At 36.0% G+C, this 13,813-nt stretch overlaps 1 protein-coding gene across 12 annotated transcripts in view; it reads right to left on the bottom strand.

The window, feature by feature from the left end:
* GABPB1 (GA binding protein transcription factor beta subunit 1) overlaps positions 1–13,813 on the bottom strand; it is a 77,890-nt gene that overhangs the window by 11,746 nt on the left and 52,331 nt on the right. For 7 of the 12 annotated variants that reach the window (XM_021095701.1, XM_001928218.6, XM_013993008.2 and 4 more), the window contains 2 exons: positions 12,831–12,978; positions 12,388–12,501 (listed from right to left, as the gene is read on the bottom strand). In XM_021095701.1, coding sequence (XP_020951360.1) covers positions 12,388–12,501; positions 12,831–12,978 — 262 coding nt within the window. The remainder of the gene's footprint in view (positions 1–12,387; positions 12,502–12,830; positions 12,979–13,813) is intronic. The other 5 variants (XM_021095723.1, XM_003480365.4, XM_021095726.1 and 2 more) reach the window with 1 other exon arrangement.

The following is a 13,813-nucleotide window of genomic DNA, read 5'->3' as shown; positions in this document are numbered from 1 at the left end:
TGATGTGATGCAATGAGAGATTACAAAATACCACCTCTGTTCTTCCTGGAAATGTTTGGCCTGAATCTAATTATTAAGAAACTAATGAGGAGTTCCCATTGTAGCTTAGCAGTAACGAAACTAACTAGTACCTATGAGGACATGGGTTCGATCCCTGGCCTTGCTCAGGTTAAGGATCCACCGTTTCTGCGGCTGTGGTGCAGGCCAGCAGCTACAGCTCAGATTCAACCTCTAGCCTGGGAATTTCCATATGCCATGCGGATGGCCCTAAAAAACAAAACAAAATAAAACAAAACAAAAAAAAGAAAGAAAGGAAAGAAAACTAGTGAATCCAGGGTGATCCTGCAGACAAATGGCTTAGACTACAAAGATTTCAATGTCATAAAGAACAAGTGAGGCAGTATTACTGTCCTAGCCTGGGGGAGACTAACGAGCCATAATAATTAAATACAGTATTAGAACTTTTATTGGATCCTGATGAAAAACAGTCATAAAGGAATTTGGGGATAATTGAGGAAACTTGAATATGAACCATATGTCAGATAATATTATTAAATTAATGTTGATGGTTTTAGAAAATATAATAGAGCCGTGAGTATGTAGGAATGTGTTCTTGTTCTTGGTAGATACATGATGAAGAATTTAAGGATGAAGTGTCACGATGTCTGTAGCCTACTTTCAGATACTTTTGTAAAATAAAAGTGTGTGTGTCTATGGATGTGAAAGTGTGGCAAGATGTTAACAGTTGGTGAATACAAGTGCAAGGTATAAAATTCGTGCTCCAATTTTTCTACAGGTTTTGAAAACTACCAATATAAACAATGTTTTAATATAACTAGTTCTGAAAAAAGAAATGATAAAAAAACTATTTCTAAATGATATGCTTTTTTTTTTTTTTTTTTTGGTCTTTTTATCATTTCTTGGGCTGCTCCCTCGGCATATGGAGGTTCCCAGGCTAAGGGTCAAATCGGAGCCGTAGCTGCCGGCCTACGCCAGAGCCACAGCAACGTGGGATCTGAGCTGCGTCTGCGACCTGCACCACAGCTCACAGCAATGCTGGATCCTTAACCCACTGAGCAAGGTCAGGGATCGAACCTGCAACCTCATGGTTCCTAGTCAGATTAGTTAACCACTGAGCCACGACAGGAACTCCATGATATGCTTTTTTGAAGTGTGTGATTTGAGGCAACACTTTACTAAAAGTGTACTGAGATAAAATCATTCTCTCTCAAAGTCATGCTACCCTTCAGATTTACAGATGCTCTGAAACATGCTAAGGTGCTACCAACTTCCAGCAGAATGTCATGGATATCAGTGACCACAGAATATGCTAAATACAAAGAGACTCTAATTATATAAACTCCTTTGGGGGAAAAAAAAAGGCAAGTAACTCCTAGGACCCTAGTTTTTAAGGATGAACTCTTAGCAACAGGCCTGGCTGCAACTCTGTCATTGTATATTTTAGGTAATCAAGGGTCACAATACAAACCTCAGATGATATTCAAAATGCAAATAACCTTTATGTTCTGAGTTCTCTCATTTTTGTTTGTCTTAAGCTATAATTAGGCCTTATTACCAAGCACTTAAGAAAATTTCAGGAAGATAATTATAAAATGAAATATAAGGCATAAAATAGTAATATATTCAATAGAACAACTACTGAGGTTTTCAAACACATTAACTATTGCTTTGATTCTTTTTAAAAATATCCATATGAAAAAGAAATATTCTCTCCAGTTGAATGTTAACTACAAGTAGCAAACATTTTAAAGTATAATCACATATAAGAAATTTCTGAGATCACACATAATCAAGGTACAACTCAGAAACTTTCATCTCTGCACTATTTGCAATGACAGTCATTAAGACAATAAAGTTTTTGCCTTTCATCTAAAAAGCTTTCTTTTCAAGTTGTGCTATAGTAAGGAATTTAAGAAAAAATTATAAGGAAATCGATCATGTAAGAAAACAAAGTGCCCCCCCACAGTAACCCTAAGAACAACCCAACAATGAAATGTTGAAACACGTAAGAAATAAAACAGAAAGCCTAAAATCTTTAAAGTATATTTTTAGAACACATACACATCCCCAAATTAAAAAACCCTATATAAAAAATTCATAATATTCACTGATTAAATTTTAAAGTCAAGTATAATTTTAAAGTCAAGTATAACATATACAAAGGGAGCCTAGATAATCTACAGCATTTTGAACATATTTGAACTCTCTTATTTAACATGACTTTTGAATTATAATGCCATAAAAAGTAGAGAAAAAACTGACTTTAAATGTTATGAAAGACGAAAATTCTGTAAGTATATAAATATTTCAACAATAAAATAAAAACTATGTTTACTGAAGAAAAAATGACATTTCAAAAGTATGACTGTCTGCAACTGAACCTGAAATTTAAAAAAAAGGAAAAAACAAAATAATCTTATGAAGCCCAGCAACTTATGCCTAAAAGCTAATTCACATTTTTGTTCTATTTTAAGAACAGTCAAAAAACAAATTTCATTGTTAAAAGAAAATAGGGAAACAGCCACCAGATGCATTAAACCTTTGGAAAAAACCACCTTATTAACAATTAGCAGGAATTCCTGTCATGGCTTAGCAGTAACAAACTTGACTAGGATACGGGTTCAATCCCAGGCCTCAGGCACTCAGTAGGTTAATGATCAGGTGTTGCCATGAGCTGCAGTGTAGGTCACAGATGCAGTTCAGCTCTCAGATTGCTGTGGCTGTGGTGTAGACCAGAAGCTATAGCTCCAATTTGACCCCTAGCCTGAGAACTTCCATATGCCATGGGTGTGGCCCTAAAAAGACCAAAAAAAAAAAAAAAAAAAAACCCAAAAACACACAAAAACAACTAGCAGAAGTTGCTCTAAAGACAAAAAGACGTCCATTTAATCAAGGGATTATATAGCTGGGCTAGAAGAAAGAATATGGCTAAGCAATGAAAAAAATCAATATAAGACTGCAGGATAGCACTATAAAATAATGTCTTATGAGAGTTAATTTCAAAAGGACCAAACTACATTGCAGATTTAAGGCCTACATTTAACCAATTTTAACTTTTGATTCTACATCCAAATTAACTCTCAAATCTATTCAATTCTTACTATCTCTTTGCCAAATCTGAATCCATGCTGCCATTATTTCTTCCTCAGGTGAGTGAATGCATTATTAGACTCCTAACTAAACTCCTTTCCAGAGCCACCAAAGTAATCATTTTAAAAGTCCTACATAGGGAGTTCCTGTAGTGGCAACAGTGGAAACGAACTGACTACTACCCATGAGGATGCGGGTTTGATCCCTGGCCTTGTTAGGTGGGGTTAAGGATTCAGCATTGCCATGAGCTGTGGTGTAGGTCTTGGATGAAGTTCAGATCCTGCATTGCTGTTGTGTAGGCTGGCAGCTGCAGCTCCGTTTGACACCTAGCTGAGAACCTCCATATACCAAGGGTACAGCCCTAAAAAAAAAAAAAAAGTCCTGTGTAATCTTAGCTTCAATACCATGAGTTACTCTCTCACTGGCTGAGCTCAGCCACAGTGGCCTCTGAGTCCTCTGAAAGGAAGTCCTTCCTGCCTCAGAAGCTTCACATGTGTCCCCTTTCGTAAAATGTTCTTCTCCCAAGTTTCGCTCCACTAATTCCTATTTAATCTTTAGTTTAAACGTCTCTTCTTCTAGAAAGATTCTCTGATCCACTTACTAGGTCAAAATCCTGTCTAAATTCTTTATTTACAGCATAAATCACAATTATTTATCTAGGTGTACAACTGTTTAATACCAAGAGATTAGCAAGTTCCACAACTATTTAACTACCAAGAGATTACATGTTCCATAAAGGTTGGGACTGTATCTGATTTTCTCTCTAGCACCCCATACAGTACCAAATACATAAGAACTATTCAACAAAAATCAGTTCAAATGAATGAATAAATAATATTTTTCTTGTAAATGAAGCTATTTGTAAACCAATAAATAGAAATTTTGGCACAAGAACAGTTTTGACTTATTCCTTTAACATAAACTGTGATATACCCCTCCATGAATTTTTATTATTTGTGCATTTTTGTTTTGTTCTAAAGCAAGAAGAAAGGGAGTAAGGGTGAGAGTTTCCTGGAATTCTGATTTTTTTCATAAATAACTTATTTACCAATTTCTTATATAAAATTTTTGAAACATTTTAAACTACTTTAAAAACTCACCCATATTTCTTTAACAAGATTATATGTTCCTACTACTAAAACTCGCCCCTTACCTATTCCTTGGTTTCAGTTTTCCTTCTAACTCCTACACTGGAATGCTAAATTTCAAACTTGTTATCAATTTTAAGGAAAAACAGTAGCTACCAGCTGGCTCCAAAGAGCTGCCTGATCATTCTACTTCTGAAGTAGAGACACCTAAGCTCCAAGATTAAAACCTTGAAATGAAACAAAACCTCCCTGATGTATAGTACCTGTATGTATTTGTAACTTTTTTTTTTTAAACTGTTTTTTGTGGGTTTTTTTTTTTTTTTCGTTTTTGGCTTTTTGTCCTTTTAGGGCCACATCCAAGGCATATGAAGGTTCTCAGGCCAGGGGTCCAATCACAGCTACAGCTGCTGGCCACAGCCACAGCCACAGCAATGCCAGATTTGAGCCGTGTCTGCCACCTACACCACAGCTCACAGCAACACCAGATCCTTAACCCACTGAGCAAGGCCAGGGATCAAACCCGCAACCTCATGGTTCCTAGTCAGATTCATTTCTGCTGCACCATGACAGAAACTCTGGTATTGGTAACTTCAGAAAGAAGAAATAAACTAAAAATCCATTCATCTGTAGATGGACGTTTAGGCTGTTTCCATGTCTTGGCTATTGTGAATAGTGCTGCAATGAACATAGGGGTGCAGTATCTTTTTCAAGGAATGTTTTATCCAGCAGATGCTGAGGAGTGGGATTGCTGGATCATATGGTAGTTCTATACTGAGTTTTCTGAGGTACCTCCATACTGTTCTCCATAGTGGTTGTACCAATTTACATTCCCACCAACAGTGTAGGAGGGTTCCCTTTTCCCCACACCCTCTCCAGCATTTGTTATCTGTTGACTTGTTAATGATGGCCATTCTGACCGGTGTGAGATAGTTGTGATTTGCATTTTGCTAATTATTATTGATGTTGAGAATTTTTTCATAAATATCCATTGACAGACGAATGGATTAAGATGTGGTACATATACAAAATGGAATACTCAGCCATAAAAAAGAACAAAATACTGCCATTTGCAGCAACATGGATGGAACTAGAGACTATCATACTATGTGACGTTAAGTCAGAAAGAGAAAGACAAATACCATCCAGGAATATATCTGGAATTATATCTGGAATCTAATATATAGCACAAATGAACCTTTCTACAAAGAAGAAACAACTCATGTATATGGAGGACAGACCTGCAGTTGCCGAAGGAGAAAGGGAAAGAGTGGGATGGAATGGGAGTTTGGGGTAGCAGATGCAAACTACAGCATTTGGAGTAGATAAGCAATGAGATGCTGCTCTGTAGCACAGCGAACTATTTCTAGTCACTGTGATGGAACATGATGGATGATAATGTGAGAAAAAGAATGGGTATATATACATACACACACACACACATAGTACGATGGGTCACTATGCTATACAGAAGAAATTGACAGAACAATGTAAATCAACTATAATAGAAAAAATAAAAACAAAAAAAGGAGAAATAAACTAAAAAAAATTGCATTGGAACACAGTGACTCATGGTAGCTCAAGTTTTTGTTTCTGCACATAGCAGGCATAAAATTTAGTATAGAATACATGCTTAGGTACTTTAAAAAATAGGCTGGCCAAAAAAAAAGAAACCTTAGAGTTCCCATCATGGCTCAGCGGAAATGAATCTGGCAAATATCCATGAGGTCACAGGTTTGATCTGTGGCCTTGCTCAGTGGGTTAAGGATCCGACATTGCCCTGAGCTGCTGTGTAGGTTGCAGACATGGCTCAGATCTGGTGTTGCTGTGGCTGTGGTGTAGGCCAGCAGCTACAGCTCTGATTTGACCTCTAGCCTAAGAACTTCCATATGCCATAGGTGTGGCCCTAAAAAGACCAAAAAGTAAAAATAAAAACAAAACAAAACAAAAAAGAAACCAGCAGTCACAATGTTTAATCCCTTTACTTTCATGCACAGGAAAATACACTATGAGAATACTTGGAATATGTTTCAAGAAAATACATTTCTTGATGGAAATATACTGGAAAATACTTCTTCCAAAATTAGTGAAATGAGAGCATAGGAAAAAAATAACCAAGTGTATTTTAATGTAGTCTCTACCAATCTCACCGGTCAAGTGAAATGTTCAATTGTGTCTAAACATGTAGAACTTGTAGATTATTTTCTGATGTTAAATCTCCTACCTGGCCAGGTAACTACTGTGAGGAATCAAATAAGGCAAAAGGGGAGTTCCATTGGTGGCTCAGTGGGTTAAGGAACCAGCATTGCCACTGCTGTGGCTCAGGTCGCTGTTGTGACGTGGGTTCAATCCCTGGCCTGGGAACTTTCACATGCCTTGGGCATGGCCAAAAAAATGAAACAAAACAAAAAACCAAAAAGAAATAAAGGACTCAAATACCAAAGAGAAAAGAAATGAACCAAAACAGGATTGCAAATTGGACAAATCTGGCACTAGAAGATGAAACATCAGTGAAAAGAAAAATATAATTCCTAAAGTTATCAAGCAAAAAGATGGCAACTTCCAGCAAATATGATAGATACCTTCTTGACTTAAAGGTAAGTGAAAAGATGAAAAAGACACACATTCCTTTAGTTTAAATAGGTAAAAACACTTGGTTCCATGAAGCAATATACTTCTTCAATATTTTTTAAAAGAAGAGGTTAGTAATATTAATTTTCTTTCTTTCTTCCTTTCCTTTCCTTTCTTTCTTTCCCTCCCTTCCTTCCTTTCTTGGGCCGAACCTGGGGCATATGGAAGTTCCCAGGCTAGGGGTTGAATAAGAGCTATAGTTGCCAGCCTACACCACAGCCACAGTAACGCCAGAACAGAGCCACATCTGCAACCTACACCACAGCTCACGGCAACACTGGACCCTTAACCCATTGATTGCATGGGGCCAAGGATCAAACCAACATCCTCATGGATACCAGTCGCAGTTTCCACTGAACCACAACGGAAGCTCCTAATTTTCTTTAAATCATAATTTTATCAATGCTTTCTCATCATCCCCTATTAGAGATAAAATTTCATAGGAATTGCTGTAAACTACAAAATTTTTCCAATTTGAGCAGAAATCAGTCTGGTAGGTATCAGTATATATAAATAAGAGAAAACATAAAGAGGCACATAAATTAGAGGTAAGTAACCCTACTGAGTCTACAGACTGCTGGCCGTGCATAATTACTGTTTTATATTTAATGTACTCGAAATGATAACATTCTTCTCACCTCAATTTGAAAAACAGGGTCTTGATAATCAGTTTCACATTTCTGTTTTAATTATATCCTAACTACCTGAAGCTGTTTCTTAATTAGTCAATTCTTAAAATGATTATGTAGCAGGCATACAGATATACTCATCTATTAAAGCTATTAAGAAAGACATTTCTCTCTTTCACATCTTTTCCTAATTAGAGATTCCCTATGCACCCCAAAAATAGATAAAGAAATATTAAATTATACATAAAACTGAAATAAGAAATGTGTATTATTTAAGCAAATTTTTGCTGTAGTATACTTACAATCTTAGATATTCACTATACTAATTTATCAATAGTAAGAAATAGATCTTTTAAAATTTGAACCAATTCTTCAATTTTGGTGTGCCATGAAAACCCACTTTCGCATGTTAAACATACAGATGTCACAGGGCCCCACCCCAAACATCCTGGATCAGAATCCACTGGGGCAGAAGTGAGGCAAATATATTATTAAGAAGGTGATTCTGATTCACACAAAATTTAAGAACATTCCTCTTATTGACATTATCATATTAATTCAAAGTAATTGAGAGGACTTCAAATTAGTAGAAAACTTGAATTACAGAATAGTTAAAGGACTACAGCCTTCTAACCATTGGGTACATAAATTAAGAAGATTATTCCCAACTATTTCCAAGCAAAAATACCACTAGTTCATTTTAATAATGTAAAAGAGAATGACAATTCTTACAGTAATGTTTGAGCTGCCTGGTATTTCTCCTGAATTATTCCACTCCAAAATTAGGGATGTTTTACACAAGTATTGTGAAAATTGTGTGGGTATACTCTGAAAGGCTATAAATTTTCTCATTGATTTATTTCCAAAGTGATTAAGTTAATTTCATGTATCAAAAGATAGTTGTATCCTCCCAGAGAAAGAAATTTAAAATAAATAACTCAGCATTTTGATTTATGTATCACTTTCTTATGAGTTTGCTGAGTGTGAATAGTCCCTTATATTAACTCAGGATATACTAATAAAATATTTTTGAAACCTCAAAGCTGAAAACTAAACATTAGTCAATGATCAATAACAGTATCAGATGACTATTTTGAGGATAAAATGAGATAATGCATGTAAAGCATTAGCATAATAATGAGCTTATACTAAGAACCCTATACATATTAACCATTATTTTAAAAAACTGATTATGCCAAAATAACCTTATGACTCACATCAATTGTTTCATCATCTTTTTATGGCCTGGCCTGGACTCAGAGCTAATGATTATTTAATACAACTATGCACATTAGCACAGGCCTACGGGCTCAAGAACTGAAATAAAAATTCCCAAAAAAACCAATTTAATAAAAATGAACATCAACAACAAATTCTTCAGGGTTTACTGAGACTTATCAATTTTTTTTGTACTTCTATTAGACAAAGAATCATGAAAAGTATGCATGGGGATTAAAAAAATTAATAAGGAGTTCCCGTTGTGGTGCGGCGGAAACGAATCCGACTAGGAACCATGAGGTTGCAGGTTTGATCCCTGGCCTTGCTCAGTGGGTTAAGGATTCAGCGTTGCCATGAGCTGTGGTATAGGTTGCAGATGTGGCTCCAATCTGGTGTTGCTGTGGCTGTGGTGTAGGTGGGCAACTGTAGCTCCAATTCAACCCCTAGCCTGGGAACCTCCATATGCCACAGGTGCGGCCTTAAAAAAAGGCAAAAGGACAAAAAAAAAAAAAAAAAAAAAAAAAAAAAATTAATCAAACAAGTGAGCTGCTTGGAAAAACGAAGGTTTATGAGGAAAGAATAAAACTAGAAACATTTACATGAAAAAATGCTAATAAGAAAGCAATTCAGTGAGATATTCAATTTGAAGTTGTATTTGCTTATAACATCAAGAAGGTAGAGATATCATTTGTTTCACAATGAAAGCATATGCTACACTGATTTCCTTTACCCATTCCTATTGCACTAACAGTAAGATTTGTTTTATAGGAGTTCCCATGGTGGCACAGCAAAAACAAATCCTACTAGGAACCAATTTGACCCCTAGCCTGGGAACCTCCATATGCTGCAGGTATGGCACTAAAAAGCAAAAAAATTAAAATTAAAATAAAAAATTAAAAACTAAAGATTTGTTTTATATATCTAAGATGGTCCTAACATAATCATGAAAGAGCTATTTAAAGCCATGGTTCAGAAACTGCATCATATCCTAGACTATCACAAGTACATTTCCTCTATATATAGGACCATGTCAGCCAGTTAGCCTCCATTTCAAATGTAGTCCATTTGCTGCTACAGTCTGGCTACTTGGTATCAGAAGATGTGTTTTAAAAGGAGGAAAAGTGATGCTTTTGTTTCATATAAAACAAAGTGAAAATTACACAAATATCTATTCCTATCACCAAACCAAGTTATAAACATTCTCAAAGATACTGGTCCACTGATCACCTGAAGAAACTGCATAGAGGAGATAGTACACTTAGCGGTCACAGACACACAGCTTGGGAATCAGATTTTCAGCACAAACTTCCTTTCACCACTACTACTTTGGGTACTTTCCATGCTACTTTGGGTAAAAATATTTAACTCCCACAAACCTCAATTTCACCATATATAAAATGGGGAGTACTACTTTATTTACCAGATCCTATTATGTCCTTGAAAAAACATACAAACACTTCCAAATTGGGATGAGTCTGACAACTGATATTAAAAAGAACTGGTCGGCCAAGAAGCAGAAAAATGACTTGAATGAGCACGTGCAAACTAAGCTGCAAGAAGATATTTCTTTATGTGATTGATTACACACCTCAGCTAAATTGTTTACACTAGTTAGTGGCAATGTACTCACCTGAACTTTAACTTAATTCAAGCTCTTAAAATATCTTCAAAAAAGATTCCACTATGACATAGCATTGAAATGAAAGATTATTGTGCTCATAGAAGACTGTAAATCATATACAAGAGAAGTCAATTAAAGTTACTAATTCTCTCAGACTAGCCCACACAGAATATTTTCAAAGGTAGAAGTTAGAGAAGTCAGTATGACCAATTCATGGAGTCAAACATATAACTGTAAAAACTTCCAGCTGACTTTGAAGAAAAATTTAATTTTCATAGATATGTACTTTAATAAAGACAAAAATGGGAGTACCCATTGTGGCTCAGTGGAAACAAATCTGACTAGCATCCATGAGGACGTAGGTTTGATCCCTGGCCTTGCTCAGCGGAGGATCCATTGAGCAAAGGATCCAGTGTTGCTGTGAGCTGTGGTGTAGGTCGAAGACATGGCTTGGATCCAGCTTGGATCCTGCATTGCTGTGGCTGTGGTGTCGGCCAGCAGCTACAGCTCTGATTGGACCCCTAGCCTGGGAACCTCTGTATGCCGATTGGTGTGGCCCTAAAAATACAAAAAAAAAAAAAAAAAGGACCAGTTTAATCAAAGAAAAATCCACCAATGAAATTAATTTTCTTTGATATGCTTATGCAATTGTAAAAGTGCTAAAGAGATCGAGGCATAGGTTATAAAAGCAGCACATCAATGCAATGATACACAGAGCTGCTAAAGGCCAAAAGTAATTCAGAAAAGTCTTAAGACTCCCAAATATAAAGGTTTAGATTCAAACATTGATTAAGATGCTAAAGAAGCTGGAGAAGGAATAAATGTTTATTATCACCAGTTGGGAGTCAGGGATGGTGCAGGGAGAGAAAGAGGAAGAAAGGAGAGAGATAGGTAATCCCCTCCCCGAGCCCCCCCCCCATAAAACACATCCTCCAATCGTAGCACCTTAAAGAATCAAATCAATAATATATACCTTTAATTTTTCTGATGAGGATTAGATGAGATCATAAGTAAAATCCCTGCCACAGCACATAGCACATACAATAAACATGCAGTGAACTGTTATTTTCTTATTATCATACTTCAAAAAAACATTAATTTAAATAATGAATGACAACAAATTATTATTTACTTTTATAAGCACTCACCCAAATATAATGGCTTAAACTACAATAAGAAAACAATTTTGTGAAGTTTTTTTAATTCCCAAAGTAATCATATACTTTTATTTTGGTTAAGTATTAACAGTAGACCTTATCTAAACCACCTATTAGTACTGTTTGCCATCACTTAACTCTAGGTTATCCTTCAATGGTGTTTGTTGGTATGCTATTTCCTAGTTCTGTTAGTCATTAAGATTTTATATCATTTTAATAGAACTGATAAAAATTAAGCTATGAAAAAGACAGCAAGTTGTATATATTTATCTATTTTATTTATATAGAAATAAGACTAGGAAAACAAAACTAAACAGGGTACACAGGCACGTTTTCTGTGAAACACAAATATTTGCTTTTAATTTTAATTAAATTAATTTTAATTTTAAATAATTGCTACAATTTAACAGCCTTTTAAAAATCCAGATTTTCGGAGTTCCCATTGTGGCTCAGTGGTTAACAAATCCGACTAGGAACCATTAGGTTGTGGGTTCGATCCCTGGCCTTGCTCAGTGCGTTAAGGATCTACACCCCAGCCTCACTCAGTAAGCTGTGATGTAGGTCGCAGATGTGGCTTGGATCCCAAGTTGCTGTGGCTCTGGTGTAGGCCGGCGGCTGTAGCTCCGATTAGACCCCTATCCTGGGAACCTCCATGTGCCACAGGTGCTGCCCTAGAAAAAGACAAAAAATAAAATAAAATAAAATAAAATTCAGATTTTCAGCTTTCTATGAAAAATTCAAATCTGGCAACACTGATTGAGCATCTGACTGTAATCAGCTAGAGGTGAGTAGGAGACACACCCCTGCCCTGCCCCAACTCTCCTCAAACGGCTATAATCTCAACCCTGCCTTTAGCCTTTTATAGTTCCTTCCTGACCTTTGTCAATATTTGCATCTCCAGCTTTTCATGTACACATTTGACTGGTTTTTCTAACCTGGAGTTTCTGAAGAATTGGACAACGGAGCAGATGCTTCGGCTAAGGCAGCTAGTGTAGCTAATACTGATGTGGAGGAGTTTCCAAACTGAACAGCAGATACACCCGTCTCATCTATGAGAAAGGAGAGAACAGGTATGAATTTTTAAGGAACTTAATTTAGTGCATTTTTCTGATATCTATTTTACTTTATTAGATAATACTAGTTTTGTTAGAAACAAGCTCAGATAATATTAGTCTTTGAAAGGTAATTTTGCAGTATGTTTTGCAATATCACCTTTCTTTATTCTGTCTCATAAAAATTTGTTTTTTTGCTAATTATAACCAAGAAAACCAAGGTGACTGATATAATCTTACCCTCATTCTCCAAAGTCCTTTCTTAAAAGGATGAATACCTACTAAAGCATAAAATCCCAACCGCTAGCCTATATGCATCTCAATACCTGTTGCCTTGGATGAATTTTCTGAAGATACCAGACCTGTTAGGTTCACCACCCCTCCAGGTCCAATGATAAACTGCGGTGTGGCGGCATGTATCGTCACAGTGTCGGGACTCTCTGGGTTTGTGTTGATTTGGTTCTGCATAGCAATCTAGGGGACAAATTACCACAATGATTTCAGAATTATAACCAGAATATATAGCACAGACTTTCAATGGAGTACAAACAAAAATATAAAGGAACATCCTGTAATCTAAGAAGAACCATATAATATAAATGGCAATCTTTGTTTACAGTCTACCAAAAGTATAGTGGTAAAATACAGGTATGGATTTATATCCAAAGCTTCCCTATTAGGTAAAGCAGCAAAATCCCACGCAAGGAGAAATGGTTATCTGAAAGGTTTTTGGAGAACACAGTTGAAAGATATTATGCTGCTCTGTGGCTATAGAAATTTAAGTATGTCCTCTACTATATTCAGCAATATTAACACTACCTATATAAAGCATGTCCTTACCAATTACTTATTCTCCATCCTCAACCCTAAGCCCCAAACTGCACTCTTAGGAGTAAAAGAATTGGAAGAAGCATGGCAACATTCATTTTCCTAAACATATAACATCTTTTAAGTAGCTAGCTGAAGTTCAACAGACCCAGATGGTCTTAGAGAAGAATTCTACAGGGAAGGAGAACAAGAAGATAGGCAAGAAGAGGAAGTAAGTAAAGAAGGTAACATATATCAATGTTGTCTAGCTGAAGAAAAGAGAAGGAATGTTGGTTATTACAAAAACTTGTGCCAAAGCCCTAAGTAACTGTGTTTAAAAACAGATCTTTTGAGGATGGTGAAAAAAATAAGAGAAACCAATCAGAATGATGAAGACTACATCACTCACCCTGGGGACATTATCATGGTTGCTAAAAAAATTTTTTAGTGGAAGTATAACAGACTTGAAAAACCATGTGGCAACCAAATATGCAATAAAAAC

The sequence above is a fragment of the Sus scrofa genome, chromosome 1 (assembly GCF_000003025.6).
Source record: "Sus scrofa isolate TJ Tabasco breed Duroc chromosome 1, Sscrofa11.1, whole genome shotgun sequence".
Lineage (NCBI taxonomy): Eukaryota > Metazoa > Chordata > Mammalia > Artiodactyla > Suidae > Sus > Sus scrofa.
This window is presented reverse-complemented; position numbering and strand designations above follow the sequence as displayed.